This window comes from Tribolium castaneum, chromosome 2 (genome assembly GCF_031307605.1).
Source record: "Tribolium castaneum strain GA2 chromosome 2, icTriCast1.1, whole genome shotgun sequence".
Classification (NCBI taxonomy): domain Eukaryota; kingdom Metazoa; phylum Arthropoda; class Insecta; order Coleoptera; family Tenebrionidae; genus Tribolium; species Tribolium castaneum.
The window spans coordinates 2,748,830-2,771,537 of record NC_087395.1 but is presented as its reverse complement, the minus strand read 5'-3'; the positions used below and the strand labels follow the sequence as shown (position 1 = coordinate 2,771,537).

Sequence of the window (22,708 nt, the reverse complement as noted above, 5' to 3'; positions counted from 1 at the left end):
GATCGCAATAGAATTTGAGCATAATAAATTATTTTTGAAACGGTTTCATAAGAAATAATTCCCAGTGTTGGCACATCTACACATTGTGAATTTTGGATAAATTTTAATTTTTTTAAATTAAAAAAACTGCTAAAATCTGATATTAAATTTAAAAATAATTATTGATCGTTTTGTTACGGAACGATTACCTGGTATGAAACATAAAAACATAGAAAAATAATGAAAACTAAAGAAGTTAACACAATAAGTTTGTAGCTCCAAATTTTTTAAAATATGACTTTAGGAATTTTTTCAACATTTTTCCCGTAATCTGCACTTGCTTCTCAATAACGTACCACTGAGTTGGTGCGCCAGTTTTTGAGCAGCCTGTATAAAAATTTGTCATTTTTGGACTTATGTTCATAAAAAGTGGTATTTGAGGTTTCAGCGAAAAATGGAGAAACGCGTGTTTTGTAATTTTTAAAAATTCCACCCTCAAAAAGGGTTAAATATAAAAATCCGTCATTTTTTAAGTTATATTCATGATAATTGGTATTTTGGCTTTCTGTTAAAAATAAAGAAACATATGTTTCAGGATTTTTAGAAATTACATCCACAAACGGGTTAAATGAAACATGAAAGTTTGTTCGCAATTATAAAAATAAGCAAAACTCGGGTCCATATTGGGTCACGGTTTGAAAGTTCACAATAAAATTGTGTTCCTACTTTTTGTTACTAAGTTTTGTTGAACTTTCCCGCTTTTCAAAATAGATGTGGACATGCGTGCAAAACAGCGAGTAGTATCTACCAGCCTAGAAGAGTTCCGTGATTGACTTTCAGAAATGCACAAGATAAACCTTCCAAGCTAAAAATATGAAATTTCGTTGACCGTTCAGAGGATTTTTCAGGCTCATTATTACTCGTGGACCACCTCTATAATTTGTTTGTAAAAAAAAACATTACTTAGTTTTTATTATTAGTGTTTTAGTCTTCCAGTTTTGTATTTTTTTTTCAGTTTTTCTGTTTTTCAAACGCTTAGATTTTTAGTCGCAATATTTTTTAATTTTTGTGTTTTTAGTTTCTCGGCGTTAAAGTTTTTTTGTCCGCGACTTTTGACACCCGATAAATGACTCATATTTCCATAAAAAAGTTGAGTTTGCAGTTAAAAGTGAAAATGTGATATTCCTGAATTTCCTAAACGGAATGCAAGATCAATTTATTTTTTTATATTTATATCATTCTAATTAATAAACAAAATTGAAGATTAAATAAATTTTTCGGTAATTTTACGGTTTATTTTCGCAAAATAATTACGTTTCTTTATTAAAAACGTGGTAATAAAACAAAAACATTAAATAATGTTATTTTTTAGTTGGTGCCAAATTTAGTGATTTTTCAATTCGGTTACATAAAAACTTAAAATGTGTTAAGAATTGAAAAAAGTAAATTGAAAACTCCTTTTGCGACAAAATTTTGTCATTTTTTAGCTTATACTTAACGAAATTTAGTTCAAAAATTTTCAAAATAGAGTAAAGCAGGCAAAATAACATTGTTTCATTTTATTTTTGTGATTTTGAGGCTTGTTTTGATAAGATCCATTTTTGAGATTCAGTTTCAAAAATGCACTAAGGGTGGATTTTACAATCGTTAGATAAATCCCTAATAAGTTATTTTTAGTTAACTTACCATGGTTACAATTGTTACAACAATGTATTTTTCAAAATTTAGCCCCAGGATAAAGTTATCCGACGATTCTAAAATTTGTCCTAATTTGACTGAAAGCTGATATCAGTTTCGATTAAATTTCGTGATTGCCCAATTTAGCGAAATTTTTTGAGAAAAAAAAACAGTTTAAATTCTTGAAAAAAATCAAAAATTACAGTTTATTTCGATCTAAAAAAGACAAAATTAAATATTTTTTATTTGATTTGATGACTATTCTGTTTGTTTTACTTTTATCTCTGAACTTACAATTTTAAGCTTAATTTAACAATTTCGAGAGGAACTAACATCACTTTCATCTTATTTCGTGATTTAGATGTGCGTTGACAAGTTCTTGTAAAATTTTCGTCTTTATCCTAAAAATGATAAGATACATCAATTTCGTACCAATTCTATGAGTTTTTTACTTTAACATGATGTTTTCTTTGGTCTCTTTTAGCGAAATCTCGAAAAAAAAAACATCAAAAAGAAAGTATCTGTTTTAATGGTCCCAAAAAATCTTGATTTATATTAACTTTAGTTGAACGTGTTTTACTCCAAGCAAAAATAAGACAAATAAATGTTTTATGGAATAAAAACACAACTGTTTCATTAGTTCTTTATTACTTGATGATTTCTGGGTGTACAAAGCTTTACGTGATTTACACCTAGCTGTAGGTATAAAAAAGACAAACATACACAAAAGTAAAAACAATTTGTTTGGTCACAAGATTTGCAATAGTTGCTAGAAATTAGTGTTTTAAAACCAATTGCTTCATTGTCTGTATAGCGTATCTGTATCCTTGTGACTCATCTGTGTAAGAAGTGATAGCATCGAATATATCATTTTTCCAATCTACAATAATGTACGTTAATACGACTTGAAACCAAGTAGTGATTAGTGCTTACAGCTGCCCCTAGATTATAATTTATTGCCATATTTTCGGTAAATTGAAAACTCAATGATTTGACAAAATGTACCATAACCATGAGATAAATTTGTTTATTCCGTTTGTTTAAGAGATACCAAGGGATCGAAGACCACGTAACTAAAAGTTCTTCTGTCTACAGTACAAGCAATTATTGTCACTCTAGTACTAGTTTTTGACATACAAGATTCTCAAGCGTTTGGCCAGATGTTATTGTTGCCATAAATGTACTAACTGCTGCTATTGCCAAAGTACCAGCATGAAGGTAGTCACTTATTAGTAGAGTACCAGAAAACTGGAATCATATAACTGTTTTAAAAATTTATCTGTAATATCTTAAATAACCTTAAAATAAAACATGAGGATACTTATACCAAGTACTCCTCCCATAATGGCATACAACAATATGTAAACACTTGTTCTCCGATTAACCGTTTGAATTGACCTGGAACATTATTACAATTCTTGCATCGTGTCAATTATTCATTAGGTACTTGTGTATCATCGAAAAACGATTATCACTAAAAATAATCTTTTTTGTGATTTCTTCTTGAAAGTCCTTGTCGTTTGATAATTTCAAATCATCGCCAAATTCCTTGACTAAGTTGCTCTTAATCGAGTCTAAAAGCATATAGATTTGAAATCTTATATGAGATGCCCCATACACTAATTGGTTGCAGGTTGCTGGTAGTGCAAGTGCCATAACAATATAGCTCGCTTTATACATCCAGCAAAGCTCAGTTTTCCACTTTGGTACATAAATCCCAATAATTCTGTACACATAACATATTTTTTCTGCATTTTTTGATGGAAAAGTGTGAGCAAGACCAGCAATTAATGAAATGACTGTGTTAATAGTGGTGTAAGCTCTGATCAACTCTGTTTGAAATTTGATTCGCTTCATTGGTTGTATTTTCCACAGGTCCATTGACTGGAGCGCTTCAGGTCCAATGGTGGGTAAAGTTAAACATGATGTAAGTGAAAGAATGATCTACAAATTATCAATAGTATTTTATAATAATAAGTGTTTTGAATTATTACAAAAAATGATCCAAACCAGTAAGGCGAATACGATATGAAGTAAAGGCTGTTGAAATTGATGAGAAAATGATATCCTTGAAGTACCATAAGCACTGTGTTGGCCACCAACATCACAAATATTACAAACTTCATTAGTTTGTATTGGAAAATGTCACAACACCAGAATCGGAGTAACCTCAAAACATCATCTGAAATGTGAACGAACGAAGCGAGTTGAAAACCATACGAAAAGCTCGGTAACTCAGTTTAAAGCCGTACATACTAAAGTTTTATTTGTTTCTCTTGTGAGAATACAATTATTTTAAATAAAAGTTTGAGGAACATTAAACTAAGGAATAATAATCTCCAAAAAGTAATACAAACATTATTTAGAAACGGTAATATATCTTATGCACAAATTAAAAGTATGTACTAACACAAGTGTTCGACGTAATCCGGCTCGAGGGACCAGATTCTGGACTTCTTTTGTTTCTTTTGTTTTCATTGCTTACAAGTTTCTATTTTTCTTTTGTTTGTTTGTTTTTAAGAAGAAAACTTGTTATTTGTAATTATTTAAAAAATAGTAAAAGATAGATATGTAAGACATGTTGATAAAAGTTTCCCTACAAATCAATCCACTTTCAAATCTTGTTAAGAAAATAAAGCATTTTCATGGCCGTGTTTTGAACCTCATTGACGAAAAATTATACTAGTCATGAAATTTGACAGTTGACAGCAATGAAGATTCCAGAAAAAGTTGTAAACCCTGAGAAGAAAACAACCTAACAAACAATATAAAAATAGAGAATTAAAAGCATTAAAACCAACTAAACAACAGAATTCATTTTCTGTTATAAAAAATTGTTCCGCAAAATTTCAGTAGCAACAAGCCAGAAATTCACCGCAATAGTGTTATTTCCTTTTTTTTCGAGTGTTCCAGGACGTTCAATAATTTTTTTGAAAAATATTTTTGCAAATTACTAAGTTAAGGATAATGGAAGTATAATTGTTCAAATTACATTCCAATAAAATAATGAGGGAAAATAACATTAATTAAATTTTTAAAATAAGTACTGCTTGTAGCTTTTGGTTTTACTAATCAATACTTGCGGCGACCCAACGATAGAAATAACAAATTAAAACTATTTGCAACAAATACAAGCGTTTGAGATATAATCCGGCTCGAAGGACCAGATTCTAAACGCGATTCTGTTCAGTTGGTTTTATTGCTTATAAGTTTCTATTTTGCTGTTGTTTTTTTTACAGAATTAATAAGAAAACTGGTTATTTGTAATTATTTTAAAAATTTTGTTGAGAAAATACGGCCATTGCATCCGTTCTTTGATCGTTATCAACAGATCGTTATCAACAGATTGGCAAATTTCGTTAAAAACAGGTTAAAAATTTATAGAATTAAAATTAAATGACTTTTGTTTTCTTGGGAGTTCTTGAGGTAAATGCTGTTTATTTTTAACTGACAATCATTCAATTGAAATTAACACCAGAATCAAACTAACTATAAAACATCATCTAAAAGGTTGAAGGTTGTAACTAATTTAAATGGACGAGGCAAGATAACAAAACATACGAAAATGGTTTCGTAAACTCAAACAACTTACTAACACAAATTTAAACCCGACACGCTAAACAGTTACAATTATTTCTAATAAAAGTTTGAAGAACATTAAACTAAAGAATAATACGATAAAACGTGTCTCTAAAAGTAATTTACATATAATTTAGGGACGGTATAAATAACTTATATGCTCAAATTAAAATTATTTGCTAGCACAAGCGTTCGAGGTAATCCGACTCGAGGGACCATATTCTGGGCATGATTCTGTTCACTTGTTTTCATTGCTTACAAGTTTCTATTTTTCTTTTGATTGTTCGTTTTTAAGAAGAAAACCGGTTATTTGTCATTACTTAAAAATAGTTGATAATAGACGTAAACAGTTGATGAAAGTTTTCCTATAAATTAATTCACTTTCAAACTTTGTTAAGACAATAACTTATGCACAAGTTAAAATTATTTGCTGGCGCAAGAGTTTGGGGTAATCCGGCTCGAGGGACCATATTCTGGACTTGATTCTGTTGATTTTATGGCTTATAAGTTTCTATTTTGCTGTGGTTTCTGTGTTAAGTAACAAGCGTCTAAAAAAGAATGACATCGTAGTATTTTATCGTATAAACTGATAAAATAACTGACATATGCCAAAAACTATAAGTATACCAACAACCTGGGTAAATTTACTTGGGTAGTGGTACTATGACCGAATAATAGACAGGTTGTGGATAAAATTATTTTAGCAAATTATTCAAGTTTCCATAAATGTATTTCTCCTGAAATTGGTCATGTCTGATATTTTAAATTTCTTGTTTCACAATTTGAATTAAATATAAAAAACACGTTTTAAGTGGTAAATATAACAAACTAAAGAAGTTGTTTTTTTTACGCTACACAAGTTATTTAAAATTCATTTTCATGGAGTTGGTTAATGAATATTATCATTAACCTCGTACTCAAGTAATTTAAAAAATGTTTGTAAATAGTAATTTTAAATTGCTGTCATGATGTCATAAAATGAGTTTTACGGGATTAGATACACTTGCGTGGCAATCACTATTTTAATAATAAATACAAGCGTACGTCATTATTTGCTCGTTTTTTTAATAGATTTTAATTCTTGGAAGCCAAGAAATTATTAGGTTTCAATTACTTTTTTAAATATTTCGTTAAAAATTAATAAAGTTATACGGGGTGCTCAAAAACCGGCACACCAACTCAATGATGTGTGGTAGAGAACTGGTTACATATTTAGGTAAAAATAGTAAAAAAAATCTTTGTATTAAAGTTATTGATAAATAACGGATTTTCGATAAATGATATGTGGCAACGTTGTCTAAAAGTCGTGATCGTAATAGAATTTGATCAACAATAACAATAACATATTTTTGAAATGGTTTCCTAGGAAATAATTCCCGATGTTGACACATCTACAAATTGTAATTTTTTTATAAATTTAAATTTTTTTAAATTCAAAAAACTGCCAAGTCTGATTGTGAATTTAAAAACAATTGAAGAAGTTAACAAAATAAATTTGTAACTCCAGATTATTTAAAATGTAAATTTAAGAATTTTTTCTAGATTTTTCCCGTGATCTACACATGCTTTTCAACAACATACCACTGTGTTGGTGCGCCAGTTTTTGAGCACCCTGTAACATACCTTGAGGATATTGTAATAATTCAGGACTGACAATGTTAGCAGTCATAAGGTAATAGGTTATTAAAAAAAATGATTCAGTTGCACACTTTGATAAAAGAAAAATGATGGAGTTATGGAATCACACATTTTATAAAAGCTGCTAGACTTGCGTACTTTCGTTGTGGATATGGATGTTGCTATGTAATTATTGTTTAAATATTCAACAGTTTAAGCCACGGTGAAAAATTTATGTGATTTTTTTTACGTTTCAAAAAGAAATGTTAAATAATTTCAATAATTAATTAATTGGCACAGTCAGTAGGATTTGCACTAGTATTTTATGTTGTGGCGTGTCCTCGGCCTGTTTTTTGCCAAAAATAAAATTTAATTTATCACTGAACAACTTAGAATAATAAAATATTCATTCTCAGGTGAACGACCGTATCATTCTATGTTATCATTATTATCAGTAATAATAATAATCATGACAAGGCAAAAATAACAATGATTAAGCATTTTTCACCATGACTAGTATTTTTACAGAATTTATTAACACAGTCATAATTAACTGTTGCATCATAAAGATGAAATCTTCCTTTTCTCCTATACTATCTATAGAATATAGTAGTGAATAACCATTTTTCACCATGACCATCAACAAAAAGATATCAAATTATAAAGTCATAATAAATAACACTTTCAAGATTTTTTTTGCGATATTGTGTCAATTTGATTGATGAAATGATTTATCTTTTTTGAAGCAAAGAAAGGAAATCTTCCATAGACATAGACAAAAAAGAAGAATGAATAAATATAAAATGTCAAGAAGTCAAAATAGAATATTTTTCTGCTGTAGCAGATGTTGTAGAGTGTGCTTTGGTTTACTCAAATACAATATCAAGTAGCACTTTAACACCAATGTTGGATAAAAATGATACACATTATTTAAAAAAAACTACCAAAAAGTAAATGACATACAGTGTGGGATTTTTAACTGGAATATAATTCATAACTTGGATATCGGCCACTTTTGTGAAATTTCCAGAAACGTGTCGATTTTTGTTTTTTCTAAACAATCATTTGGTGGATATAGTTTTTGGTTATCTGCTGTCAAAACTGCACAGCCACCTCCAATTTTTTTTTCAATTGTAACGGTATATCGTGTGACACCTCATGTGAAAAAGCATTTCAAAAGCAGTACAACGCACTATTTTTTTTAAATATTGTCAACACCCAAGTGATAAAAAAACTTAATGCACAGCCACCTCTGACTTTTTTTTCAAATGTAACGGTATGTCAAGTGTCACCTCAGGTGAAAGGGTATTTTGCAAGGAATACAACGCACTATTTGTTTTCTGAATATTTTCAAAGCCTACGCGATAAAAAAATTAAAACCAATTTTTAGTCGAAATTAGGCAAATCACACTAGAAATGTTGCAAAATGTTAGAACTTCATACAACTGTCGTTATGTTATTGCCCAAAAGAGGAACGGTGCTAATTTTAAAGGTTTGTTGCATTAAATAATGTTCAACTTAGAAAATTTGTTTTTATTTTTTTATTACGTAAGCTTTGAAAAGAATTGAAAAAACAAATAGTGCCTTATATTACTTGCAAAGTAAGCTTTCATTTGAAAAAAAAAGTTAGAGGTGACTGTACATTTCTGACAGCAGAAAAAAAACATATGCACCAAATAGTGGGCAAGGAAAAAAAATTACCTGTTTCTGGAATTTTCACCAAAATCGCCAAAATCAAAGTTATGAATTTTATTCCAGTTAAATATCCCACGCTGAATTTTGTCTTATGAAAGAATAACTTATGCGTATATTTTATAGATTTTAAAATCTTAAGTTATAAGTTATAAGCAAAAAAAAAATCATCTCCGATAGAAACAGTGTACCTAGATTACTACGAAAAAGTTCTGTGTATTGTATTCTTCAATTGGAGAATTAGCTCTAATTTAAATAGAATGTTCAATGTAGAAAAATTGTTCATGATAAAATTTTTTTAAAACACATTGGATTATTTTTGGAGAAGTATAAAAATGCAACAACATAAAATTAGAAGCAACTAGTTAAAAAAAAATTTTTTTTTGGAACAAGATTGAATTAAGGACTCAAAAAAATTGTTTAATTTTTAAATCTCTTTTTTATATTTATACATTATTTCACTTCAACTACTCTTAAATTTACTCCATTTTTATTCATTAAAAATATAGCCCCCGGGTCCAACTGCATTGGAACGGTAGTAGAATCTGTTTTTTCGACGGCAAAATCTTTAAGAATGTAAGCCAAAGCAACTTTGCTCACTAACATGGCAAATCTTTGCCCTAAAACGTCAACATTAGTTATACTCTTGTATAAAGACATGAAAGTCATACCAATACATATTCTTGGACCATCTCCAAACGGCATATAGGTGTATGGAACTATTTTACTTTTATTTTCGTCACTGAAACGCTCCGGGTCGAATTTCTCAGGATTTGGAAAATACTCTTCGTCGAAATGTAATCCCGCAACAGGAATCATGATAGAGGTCCCTTTGTCTATTGTGAGTCCAGACTCTTCAAGCGTGTAATTGGAGACAGCTTCACGATTTAAGAAAATCGTCAAAGGATATTTCCTCAGAGTTTCTAAAATAATAATCTAATCAAGTTTATAGTTATAAAGTTTGCGTACCAACCACATAGGACCATTTCCAAGTACTTCATTTCTTGAATAGCTTCGTAAGTAAAGTCACCATGAGCTTCGTAACGTTTCCTAATTTCTTCACGTAGTCGGTTCTGAATATCAGTATTTAAGGCCAGTTCGTAGAGAGCGAAAGTAATTGTTATGGAGGTCGTGTCATTTCCAGCAGAAAAGAAAGACAAAGCTTGTGCTGCCATTTTCACATCGTCTGAAAAAATCAATGATACTACCAAATGAAAACTGAAATTAGGAATTATATTAATCGTGCAATTAAAGCAAAAAAAAGAATGCACAAAGTACAGTCACGATCAAAAAGAATGATACCCCTAAAATCCCAGCCACAAATCTTCTCGATGTGACACGGTTAATGTGTAAGTTTGACAAGTTTACAAACTAACTAGTTTTTGTGTAAACTACATAGATCGACAGTCAACTAACCTGTTAGTTGAAATACTTACTTGGACATATTTTGCAAAAAAATTAGGAATATACTTTGATAGTGCGAATTATGTCGGTACTTTTAACCTTTTCGAATATTTAAGTTTTAGGAATTTACCAAACCTGGCCATTATTTTTAGTATTTTAAAAAAATTAGATAAATTCGTCAAAAATAAGCTAAAGAATGAACAAACTGAGTCGAAACAGCGTCTTTCTAAGATAATAAATTATTTTTTTGCAATATTTCGCTAAGCTGCCGACAAATTTTAAAACAGGTCAAGTCTAGAGTTCCCATATTGTTCCTATATAGTCAAACTGACATTATTTTCCCTTTTTTTGAGTTATCTAGTTTTGCCAATAATAGAAGTGTAATTAATTCACAAAATGCCCAAAACATATATTTATGTTAAACCTAATTTAATGATTGTTCTGAATTTTGCAAAATTTTTGATTTTAGTAAATTACTTAACGAATTTACTGTCTTTTGGAATTTATTTTTGGATCTGTTTGAAAAACACAGTTTTACAGAAGAGTCAACATTTTACACCCAAATTAACCACATTCTAATGCCTCAAATTTAGCAAATTTCTTGCTTAAAAATGAACATCTTTTGCCCATAAAGTAGCACATTTCAAAATTAATTTGTTATTTTCTATTTTATTTGGATAAAACCGTTTGAATGCAGTGAGTTTTTTACTGAAAAACACCTTAAATCTACGAGTAATGCAAGAAGCATTTCAGATTTAATTTAGCAATTTTTTTGTTTTTTTCTTTGATATTCAAATTTCAAATATATAAATATAACTTTTCGTGCAAAAACGCTATAAATTCGTGAAAACAAGAGCAAACAACCTATTTTGAAATAAAGTTTGTGATTTTTGTTTTTTTTAACATTATTTTCATGAGAAAATAAATAATACCTACATTTTAACAATTGTAAAGTACCAAAACAAGTCAAATTTGGGTTAATTTTTATTTTCTACTTGTTTTAAACACTATAGGCAGGTTTAGAGAACCCTCATTAATTTAATCCGCAATTAAATCGGTGATTAACTGATCACGTGACCAAATTGAAGCAATTTGATTGGTCTATTCGCGTTGTTAACTTTTAACAACGAATTAAAATTTAATGAAGCTTTCTATAAACCGGCTCTATTTCTATTTTATTTGTAAGTTTCCCACTTTTTCTACATCTAAATTTACTATAAAGGCAGAAAATACTTTAGAATTATCAGAAAAAGCACATATGTCTATTTCCTGTTTCAAAACTATAAAAATACCAATTTCGCATTTTCTCTAAACTTAAGTTATAAATTATTCATGCACTTCAAAAAATTAATAGTTAATGTAATTTATAGTTTCGATCAGAGATCTAATCAATATTAACTATTTTACATTTTTATCAACTTTATTTAAAAAATGCGACTTTGACATTTATCCACTTGAAACAGCTTATACTTTGCCTTGACAAATTTTTTCAATTTAGCAAAATTTCCGTTGTAAAATGTCCTAAATTCATGGAAACAGGTTCAAAATTAATTTAGGCTTTTCTGTCATATTTTAGGTAAAACTTTAATGAAAAACTCTACCTAAAAAGTCAAAAATTTAATTAAAATAAAAAATAATTTTTTTTTAACTTTTAAAAATTTTTAGCAAAAATGAAAAAATCTGCAAATCTGGATGAAAATTCTTAATATTATTATTGTTGACTTTTTTAGCCTAAAAGTTGTTTTAAACGTATTAATAATTAAAAAAATAAAGAAGAAAGAAGGACGATTCTCAACTAAAAAACATTATTTTGTAAAATTAAATTTGAAAGATTTTTTTTGTTTTTTTTTTCAACTAAATGTGCGTAAATACCGAATTCTGTCAAAACTAGTTAGCTTTAGTTTATTTTAATATGCACTAATTTATTGATTGTCAGTCCCAGTTTTTAGCGTTTTAATTAATACATTAAGGAAATATTGTTAAAATAAAAATCAACAAAATGTGGGTCGGGTAAGGTCAGGTCAGGTCATTTGGATAATTTTGTAAAAAATAATCTGAAAATCTAGAAATTGAGTAAAAATAGTGTTATTTGTGCCAACTGCTGGCATTTAAGAACTTTTGAAGTAATACTTATACTTTAACTTTTCTCAAAAATCTCGCTAAACCAAAAATAGTAAAAACTGACTTTGTTTGTTCTTTTTTTATAACATAAAGTTGTTTTTAAAATGATTATAGTTGGCTAGAACATTTTTGAATAGTTTATTTTTTGCTGATCAAAAAATATACAAATGGATATAGTTTAATATTTTTATATACTTTTGATTAAAAATACAAGCTCTCATAATTTCCTTATTTTTTTAAATTATAAGCTGTGTTTCAGCTTCAATTTTTAAAAATATTGCGTATATATACAGAGTGTCCCAATATTAAAAAACATTAAAGTTATGTTTTTTAAATGAAACAGCTTAAATTTTATTTGAGATTTTTTTGTAAAATAAAATTTTATTGACAGGAAATCATGATACAATTAATAAATATTTTCGTTTTCCGACATTTCATGTTGAATTAATAAATTGAATGGCAATGTAAGCTTCCAATTATTAATCTACCATTAAATAAGTTTTATTAATCGTAAAAAAGTTAATCTAATAATTCATTATACATCAGCAAGTCATTTATTTTAACTTGCTTTGTTGTCTGCCATATTACGCGAGTTAAATTTGAAATTGTTCCTGTTATCCAAACAAGCTGAAATTTTGCATACACACGTAATCACGTAATGTATAAACAAAATATTAAAAAAAATCGCTATTTGGAAGAGTTCTTGTTATCCCCAGCCAGCTAGACTTTTAGATGCATAAACATTGTGAATGAAAATAAAGAAGTGATGATAGAAAAAAAAACTAATAAAAAGTACAGACTAAAGAGTTATGAATCAGACCTATAAGAAAGTAAAACAAATATTAATTAATATTATAAATAAATATATCATATATTATATATAATATATTATATATTATATATTATATATTATATATTATATATTATATATTATATATTATATATTATATATTATATATTATATATTATATATTATATATAAATAATATTAATACTATTTCCTACCGGATGCGATTTTTTTTGTTATTTTTTTGTTACTTTTTTGTAGTATTTTTAAACATATTTATTTTATTTTTTTATTTGCAGTGTGTATCACTTTTTTTATCTAACATTGAGGTTAAGGTGCTACCTTATGTAGTAACTTAAGTAGAATAAAGCACACTCTAATATAAAAAAGTAAGCCAAAAAAATTGTTTGTGCTAAAAAACTTTATCTATTAATTAATGATAGTTAAATATTATGTTATGTTTCGGCTGCTAACGATACACCTTCGTAAATATTTTTTTTTACTTACAATAAAGTTTGATTATTATTATTATTATTATTATTATTATTATTTTTATTTTTATTATTATTATTAAAATATTTGGTAACTAAGTTTAATTTAGCTTCTTTAGATTTGTTGTTATTTATTGTAACTTTGGCTCCCAGATCTTTATTTAAAACTACACAAATTTATATGAATGGACGTTTCGGCATAAAACATGCCATCATCAGCTATTTTTGACAATTTTTACAACACTACAAAATGGAATTTTTTAGTCCATTAACGTAAAATTGTGTTTTTTTTTTTCAAATAAAGGATCTGGGAACCAAAATTACAGTAAATATTATTAAAATAATCATAACTTACCAAAGGTGAAATCTGAACTGCTACTATTTTCCTTTAAATTGTGCAGCATATCAATCAGGTCGTTGCGAACAATTGTTTTTTTCCGACGTTCGTTTATAGTAGTTTTGAAAACATTCATCAAATATTCGGAAGCTTTCTTGTCCGCAAAAGTTAGTCTAAATATATCGACTAGTTTTGGCATGAAAAAGAAACAGAAGATTGAGATGCTTCTAATAAACGACTTGAAATCAACGAGTTGTGTTGCAATTTGCATAATTTCAGAGTTGTCGTCTTTCAAACAATAAGAATTTATGCCAAAAGCACATGATGATATTATGTCTACGGCATATTTCTTCGTCACATTTCTAGCTTCTATAACTCCACCACTCCGCTTCTTGAAATAGTTGAGCAAATCAGTTCCGCATTCTTTCATCAAAGGGAACATCAGTTTGATTTTTCCTGAAGTGAAAACTGGGGAAATTTTTGCACGGAGATTGCGCCAGTTGTCGTTCTTTGCACTGAAAAGTGTGTGGAAGAACACTGGATCGACCGATTCGTTGGCTGCCACTTTGCGGTTTATAAATTTGTCGAAATCTTTCACTAACACTTTTTTCAATAATTCGGGACTTCGGATCACTAGAGTCGGTTGGTTGAAGATGTAGATGCCAACGTAAGGGGTTGAAAACTTGTCGTAGATTTCTCGAACTTTGTGAAACAAGTGTTTTCTTCGAAGGGCCACATCGTAGAAACTTCCAAAAATAAAAAAGGGTTTTTCAGTCAGAACTCCCTTTGATTCCCAATATTTGTAATTTTTTCGGTAGAGATAGTACAAAAACAGAAGGAAACAACACAAATAAACAAAAATCATCTTGGATGGTTAATAAATCGGTTACTACTCTGACTGCCAGAAATAAACTGTATTTATATGTTTTGATTCGAACTTTTCTTATCTCTTAATTTGTATTTATAGTTTTGTAATAAGTTGTGATAAGTACCCAAACAATTGTAATGTACCCATTATAAATATCCCTTTAACGTTATAATTATCATTATCATTAGTAAACATCTTTCATTATCATTAGCAAACGTCTTAAATTTAATTTGTATCATCTACATCCGGCATGTTCAACTTTGTACCTAATTACTTTACTATCTCGAGTTCACTTTTATTTGTACATTCTTCCGCTTATCGCCTTTCATCCCTCTATATATAAGAAATCATTTTTATGTTAGAGAGCAGTCAGAATAAGTTAGTTGTTACTGTACGACCTAATGTCAATTCCAAATTCCAAATTTTAATAAATTATAGTAGTAGTTAGAAGTAAAGAGCTGGAGTTTCTCTTTCCCATCACCGGACCATCACAAAATTGGTGTCAGAAGTGGGATCGTAATAGTGCGGTTGGAAAATTTATTTCAAATTCAATTTGAAATTTCAATCAGCAAGTTTGGGAAACTTCGATTTGGGCTATCGTCCATCATCCAGTGGTGCAACATCCAGGTCTTCAAGGTTCGTGTATTCGTGCTACCTGCTGCATCGTCGCTACCATAGGTGACAAACGGCGATATTCAACCCCAGACGTGAAGGTTTTCGAAAATCGTGTGGTCCAGTGTAACATAATGGGATTCCAGCAGTTATCTTCCCTTGTGTAAGTGAATTTATTTGTTTGATGCCAACAACGAGATCTATGTCAAAACACAAAAAGGAAGCTACGACGAATTTAGAAGGAGCTACCGCGTCTAATCCACATTCAATCGGTTCAGAAGAAACTAACACGATTGATTCCGTTACGCCCAATTCGGATCAAAGTAGCCTCAATAATTTAAGTATTCAATCATCTAGTAATTTAATTAACCCTAACTTAAATCTCACCAACATGTCGATTTCACTAGAGTTAGCAGAAAAAATGTTAATTAAGTTTGATGGAACCAAATCAATGTTGTTCGAATTTATAGATAATTGTGATCAAGCTCATAATCTTGTTGGAGTTGCAAATCAACCACTTTTACTTTCAATTATTAAAACCAAATTAACGCATAACGCGAGAACTTTAACACGTAATAGAGAATTTGCAAATTGGAAACAATTAAAGAAACATTTACTAGATTTGTATTCAGATAAACGTACAGTTGGTCAATGGCAATTGGAGTTAAATTCCTGTCGGCAAAATCACAATGAAAGTGTCGTTTCTTTTTCAAATCGTGTAGAAACATGCTACGTAAAATTAATAAATTCGTTAAGTGACAATTTAACTGAAGAAGTACGCAACGGAAACATTGATTTACTGCAAAATGAAGCTTTGAACGTTTTTATCACGGGATTAAATAAAGATTTGTCAATTTTAGTTAAAGCTCAAAAACCGGATACATTAGAAAAAGCAATCTCGATCGCGATTAACGAGGAACAGGAACTTAAATCCAAATACGAAATTCATAAATATCAAAACGTAAATAATAATTCGTCAAGTAGATTTTGTAATTATTGTAACAAATCGGGTCATAATTCATTTAATTGTCGGAACAAAAATCAACAACACAACCAGAACAAAAATTTTAATAATGTTCACCGAATTCAGAATCACACACATATCAATTCTCCAAGTACCAGTAATTCCTCAAAATTTAATCGTAACAATTTCCATAATAATAATTCTTCCTCTAAAATCCAGCCAAGATCTAACAATGATTTTCAAAGAAAATTCTGTAATTACTGCAAGAACAATGGTCATTTAATTAACGAGTGTCGTAAATTACAATATAACCAGTCGCGAAAGGAACAAAATAATAATTCCCGCATTAGATCTTCATCACAGTCCCTACAAAATTCAAACGGCAGTAATTTAAACTGCCCGGGCTCTTCGACGTTGGCGGAGAACTCGAGGACTGCCCACCAAATTTCCGCCGAATTGCAACATTAAACATTGCTGCTGTAACAAGTTATATTCCATTAAATATTGCTCAATTAAAAAATCATCCAGGTAAATTCCTTTTAGATACCGGTGCTGACATTTCGCTTGTAAAAATTTCTCATCTTAAAGGTCAAACTCATTGTTATGAAGACAATCTTATCACTCTGAAGGGTATTGATATAAACGTGACTCAGCATACGAAAACATTGTGCTATACTTATTTAGATTTCTATATCGGCAATCAGAAATTTACACATATTTTTCATGCAGTTCCCGATAATTTTCCGATTCCTTTCGACGGTCTTTTAGGTAACGACTTTTTAAAATCGTTCAACTGCCTAATTGATTATCAAAATGATAAACTATTTATAAATGATAAACATCTAGATATATTCCATTTAGAATATCCCATACGTGCGCAAATTCAACGCGATTACAAATCAAAATTTTCACAATCTAATTCTAATCCTCCATTAAGTCAGAACATTCCTGCTTACAATGAAAAATTTTCTTCAAATAAAATAAAAAACAATCAAACTGATTCAAATGTAAAATTTCAACTAGCTCCTAGAACAGAAACAATTGTAAAAATTAAAGCCATAAACGGAGAAATAAAAGAAGGCATTTGTCCAAATATTGATATACTTGAAGGCGTTTATCTCTGTCCAAGTTTTGTAAAGGTTGACAAAGATAGCAACATAATAACCTCAATTTTAAACACTACCGAAAAAATCGTTAATATTAAAAATATCGAAGTCACATTAGATCCAATCGATTATAGTGAAAATAGTGCGAATATTTCCTCATTACGTACGAGTACCTCTGATAATAATTTCAAATCAGAACGTTTAGAAAAAATTTCAAATTTATTACGAACTGATCATCTAAATTCAGAAGAAAAACAATCTTTACTACAAATTTGTCATGAATTTAATCATATCTTTTATATCGATGGTGACAAACTAACATTTACAGATACAATCGCGCATAATATTCCTACATCATCGAAAGTACCAATTAACGCTAAAACATACCGATTTCCAGAAGTTCATAAAGAAGAAGTCAATAAGCAAATTAATCAAATGCTCGATGAAAATATTATCGAACCATCTAATTCACCATGGAATTCTCCTATATGGGTTGTACCTAAAAAATCAGACTCTTCCGGAATGAAAAAATGGCGAATAGTTGTCGATTATCGTAAGCTCAATGATATAACTGTCGGTGACTCATATCCGCTTCCTAATATCTCTGAAATTTTGGACCAGTTAGGACATTCAAAATATTTTTCAACAATAGATCTAACATCAGGTTTTCATCAGATAAAAATGTCTACAGAAGATGCTCCTAAAACTGCTTTTTCTACTCACACAGGTCACTATCAATTTAATCGTATGCCATTTGGATTAAAAAATGCACCAGCGACATTTCAACGATTAATGAATAATGTTTTATCTGGAATTCAAAATAACCGTTGTTTTGTTTATTTAGATGACATAGTAATTCATGCAGATACTTTAGAAAATCATAATAAAAAATTAAGAGAGGTATTTCAAAGACTATCAGAACACAATTTAAAAATTCAACCAAACAAATGCGAATTTCTACGTCACGAAGTAATGTATTTAGGACATAAAATCACTGATCAAGGTGTTAAACCTGATCCCAATAAAGTTAAAGCTATTTCAGAGTATCCTATTCTAAAATCACAAAAGCATGTCAAAACATTCCTTGGATTAATCGGATATTACAGAAGGTTTATTCCAAATTTTTCTTTTTTAACACAACCGTTAACCAAATTATTAAGAAAAAACGCAGAATTTATTTGGACTAGTGAACAACAACGCGCATTTGAAAATTTAAAATCAATATTAACCAATGAACCTTTATTGCAGTATCCAGATTTTACACAAACATTTTATTTGACAACGGACGCAAGTAATTTTGCTATCGGGTCAGTTTTGTCGCAAGGTGAACCTCCTAATGATTTACCAATAGCTTACGCTAGTAGAACTTTGAATAGGGCCGAATCAAACTATTCAACGACGGAAAAAGAACTTCTTGCTATTGTTTGGAGTGTAAAACATTTTCGACCGTACCTATATGGTAGAAAATTTAAAATCATAACTGATCATCGTCCATTAACGTGGTTATTTAATGTGAAAGATCCGGGTTCTAGATTAATACGTTGGCGACTAGCATTAGAGGAGTATGATTACGAAATTCTCTATAAACCAGGTAAATTAAATAAAAATGCAGATGCCCTCAGCCGAATTCCTCTAGATAATCTGTGTGTCAATCATTTCCGAACTGAGGACGACGATGAATCATATGCGAATTTCTTAAAAAAAATAAGAACAACTCTTATCACCAATGATAATATTGAAGAAGTTAATGGTAATATTATCGACTCAACCGATAACATCTGTTTATGCATTTCAAAGGATCTCGAATGTAAGGAATTAGTCCAAATACAAATAAAAGAGAAATTTACTAACAGCTATCAAATGTTACAAACAGAAACTTTAAACGTCAACGAAGTAATCAAAATACCAATAAATTCAGCAAATAACAAAAATATTTACTATATGATAACAAAAGAACATTATTGGGAATCTATATCATACGAAGATTTGTTTAATATTTTACAAAAATTAAAAAACCGATTAATTGCTGATAACGTAAAATCCATAAGCTTACCTAAATTAAACTCTTCCTTTGATAAACTCCATTTTCACAAAATTCGTTCAATGATAAGATACATTTTTAGAAAAACTAACATTAAAATTTACATACTTTCAAATGAAATCGTAATTCCGAACACTCAAGAAGAAATTAAGAAGATTTTAACGGAATATCATTCAAATCCTTGTGCTGGACATTCGGGCTTTCATAGAACCTATAATCGAATCAAACAATATTATAAATGGCCACGAATGAAATCTGATATCAAGAATTTTATAAAAACGTGTGAGTCATGTCAAAAAAATAAATTGGTTCGAAAGAAAAGTAAAGAACCAATGGTGATTACAACAACAAGTGAAACTCCTTTTGAACGCATATTTTTGGACATAGTAGGACCGCTACCGTTATCAGAAAATGGTAATAAATTTATTTTGACATTGCAGGATGATCTTTCTAAATATTCTCAAGCTTATGCAATTCCAAATCATGAAGCAGGAACAATTGCTAAAAAATTAGTTCACGACTTTATTTGCAAACACGGTATACCTTCAACAATTGTAACTGATCAAGGAAAAGATTTTACCTCAAATTTATTAAAACAAATTGCAAAACTGTTTAAAATTAAACAGATAAACTGTACGGCATACCATCCCCAATCTAATGGTGCATTGGAAAGAAGTCATCACACTTTAGCTGATTATTTAAAACACTACATTAGAGAAAACCAAACAGACTGGGATGAATGGTTAGATTTTGCAATGTTTTCCTACAACACAACAGTTCATACTTCAACCAAATATACACCTTTTGAATTAATTTTCGGAACTAAAGCAAATTTGCCTACAAGCATAACAAAATCTCCTGAATTTAAGTACACTTACGATGACTACATGGATAACTTAACTTTAAAACTGCAAAAATCTCACGAAATTGCGAGAAAGCACATCTTAGATTCAAAAGAACAATCTAAAAAATATTATGATAAGAACTGTCAAAACCAAAATTTTAAAATTGGTGACAAAGTATTTCTATTAAACGAACAATCAAAATTAAATAGGTCAAGGAAACTTTCTCCAAATTATTCAGGTCCTTATGAAATTACAGAAATTAATTCACCAGTAAATTACACTATTTTGATTAAAAATAAAAAACATAAAGTTCATAGTAATAAATTAAAACTTGCTTATATTTAAGGCATTTTTATACTATTTTTACTTATCAATTTTTATCACTAATTTTCCTTTATTATTCCAGGCAACTCATTCTGTCTATCAGCTTATTAGCAACACTTGAATACGCACAAATCACCGATCAACAACAGTACACCGTAACACCGATTAACCATTTCTCTGGTATATATTTTGAACACATAAATAATGTGAAATTTCAAGAGACACATTGGCAAATAGTATCCTACCTCGATATAAGTTCATTAGAAGATAAGTTATCGTTCATTGATCATGCTTATAATCAAACTTTGCATCTTTGCCAAAGTAATCAACATTCATTAATGGCGTTATGTCAATCATCGTTAAAACTATTAAAACATATAGTACCTTATTTGCATAAATCAGAAGTAGATCTCAAAAATCTTATTAATAATAAGAGAACTAAACGCGCTTGGTTAAATATCGTTGGCGATGCTCTAAAAACTGCTTTTGGTACACTTGATGAAGCAGATGCTAAATATTATAATGGAATTATAAATCAGATAAACAAAAACGAATATAATTTAGGCAAACTTTTAAAACAACAAATAATGGTAGTAAATTCGACAATAGCGAACTTTAACAATACCATCACAGATTTGAATAAGAACTCCAAAATTTTTGAAGAAAATCTTATACAAATAAGTAACTATTCCCGTAAAATAAACAATAGGTATCTTGCATTAGAATTAAAACAAAATTTAGACGAACACTTTTCTTTATTAAATCTAGTTATTACAACATTACAAAACGAAATAACGACCGTTATGGACACGATTTTACTTTCTAGATCAAACATTTTACACCCTTATGTCATAACACCATTTCAATTGATCGAAGAATTGAGTAAAACAATTCCACATTTACCTAGTTCATCTACGTATCCTTTACCAGTTAGCCGCGAAAATGCACACAAATATTTAGAATTACTCACAATCAAATGTTTCTTCACCGACAACAGAATTGGCTATGTTCTATCAATACCTCTTGTAAATCGAAATCAATTTAATCTTTATAAATTAATTCCATTACCGGTTTTAGACAACTCAACCTCTTATTATAAATTTATTTTACCGTCATTCAATTATCTAGCAATCTCCGAAAACCATAATTTGTATTTAGGTTTAAATGAGTTAACTAATTGTCAAAATTTAGATGAATCAACTTTTATTTGTGTAACTTCGGAACCTTTCTACTATACAAATTCTAGACCTATATGTGAAACCGAACTTTTAAAATCTCCTCTCAATATCCCAATAAATTGCAACATAAGAATTATAACCTCTCGCTTAGAAATTTGGCATAAATTGGATAAACCGAATACATGGATTTATATTTTACCCAAAAGAACTGATATCACCTTAAATTGCTTTCAAATGTCACACATAACCCTTTTCTTAGAAAATACTGGAATTTTAAAAATTAACTCAAATTGTAAATTATACACAAGTTCCGCAACTTTCTTAACCGATAAAACAATTCGTAATAGTACACACAATGCTGTTGTACCTCAGTTAAAATTAAATGACGATTGTTGCATTAATTTAACTAAAACAAAAAATTTTTCTTTAAATCTATTACCTATAACACCTACTAATCTTCACATCGACACATTAAAAGAAGCAAGCCATAAATTACAAGATATTGCCAAATCAACAGACGAATTATTATTAAATAAAGATTTAACTTTCTTCCAGGATACTAGTTATACTAATCATATTTTTCTTTTGATTTTCGTAATTTTCATAATATTCTCATTATATTCGCTGTCTAAATATTGTAAGAAACGTCACTCAAATCACTCGATATTTAATCTATGTAAAAAATCATCATCAGCTCCATCTTATAATGTAAAATATGATAGTTCAGCAGGCTCACATTCAGAATCTCATTCATCAGCAGTAGATATAAGTCCGGTTGCGCCAAATACATCGTCATCACTACCAAAATTAAGAACCGATAAATCGTATTCTTAATTTTCTTTTACGGAGGGAGGTGTAATGTACCCATTATAAATATCCCTTTAACGTTATAATTATCATTATCATTAGTAAACATCTTTCATTATCATTAGCAAACGTCTTAAATTTAATTTGTATCATCTACATCCGGCATGTTCAACTTTGTACCTAATTACTTTACTATCTCGAGTTCACTTTTATTTGTACATTCTTCCGCTTATCGCCTTTCATCCCTCTATATATAAGAAATCATTTTTATGTTAGAGA

General features: G+C 29.3%; 2 protein-coding genes and 1 long non-coding RNA gene across 3 annotated transcripts; 1 reads left to right on the top strand and 2 right to left on the bottom strand.

The window, feature by feature from the left end:
* Positions 1-2,287: 2,287 nt before the first annotated feature.
* LOC135265496 (uncharacterized) lies at positions 2,288-6,937 on the bottom strand. The gene is made up of 7 exons (XM_064355125.1): positions 6,859-6,937; positions 3,651-3,838; positions 3,104-3,600; positions 2,955-3,054; positions 2,794-2,904; positions 2,590-2,745; positions 2,288-2,536 (listed from the first exon to the last, which is right to left on the bottom strand). Exons 1-7 carry the CDS (start codon positions 6,902-6,904, stop codon positions 2,456-2,458), a joined length of 1,179 nt encoding a protein of 392 aa, XP_064211195.1. The 5' UTR covers positions 6,905-6,937; the 3' UTR covers positions 2,288-2,455.
* A 2,014-nt stretch (positions 6,938-8,951) lies between these two features.
* On the bottom strand, positions 8,952-14,596 carry LOC135265495 (cytochrome P450 6k1-like). Its single transcript, XM_064355124.1, has 4 exons — positions 13,703-14,596; positions 9,518-9,730; positions 9,216-9,467; positions 8,952-9,164 (listed from the first exon to the last, which is right to left on the bottom strand). The coding sequence occupies exons 1-4, from the start codon at positions 14,547-14,549 to the stop codon at positions 8,998-9,000; spliced, it is 1,479 nt and encodes a 492-aa protein (XP_064211194.1). The 5' UTR covers positions 14,550-14,596; the 3' UTR covers positions 8,952-8,997.
* An 87-nt stretch (positions 14,597-14,683) lies between these two features.
* On the top strand, positions 14,684-21,491 carry LOC135265497 (uncharacterized). Its single transcript, XR_010333207.1, has 2 exons — positions 14,684-15,327; positions 20,527-21,491. It is a non-coding gene; the product is annotated as an uncharacterized LOC135265497 (long non-coding RNA).
* Positions 21,492-22,708: the final 1,217 nt, after the last annotated feature.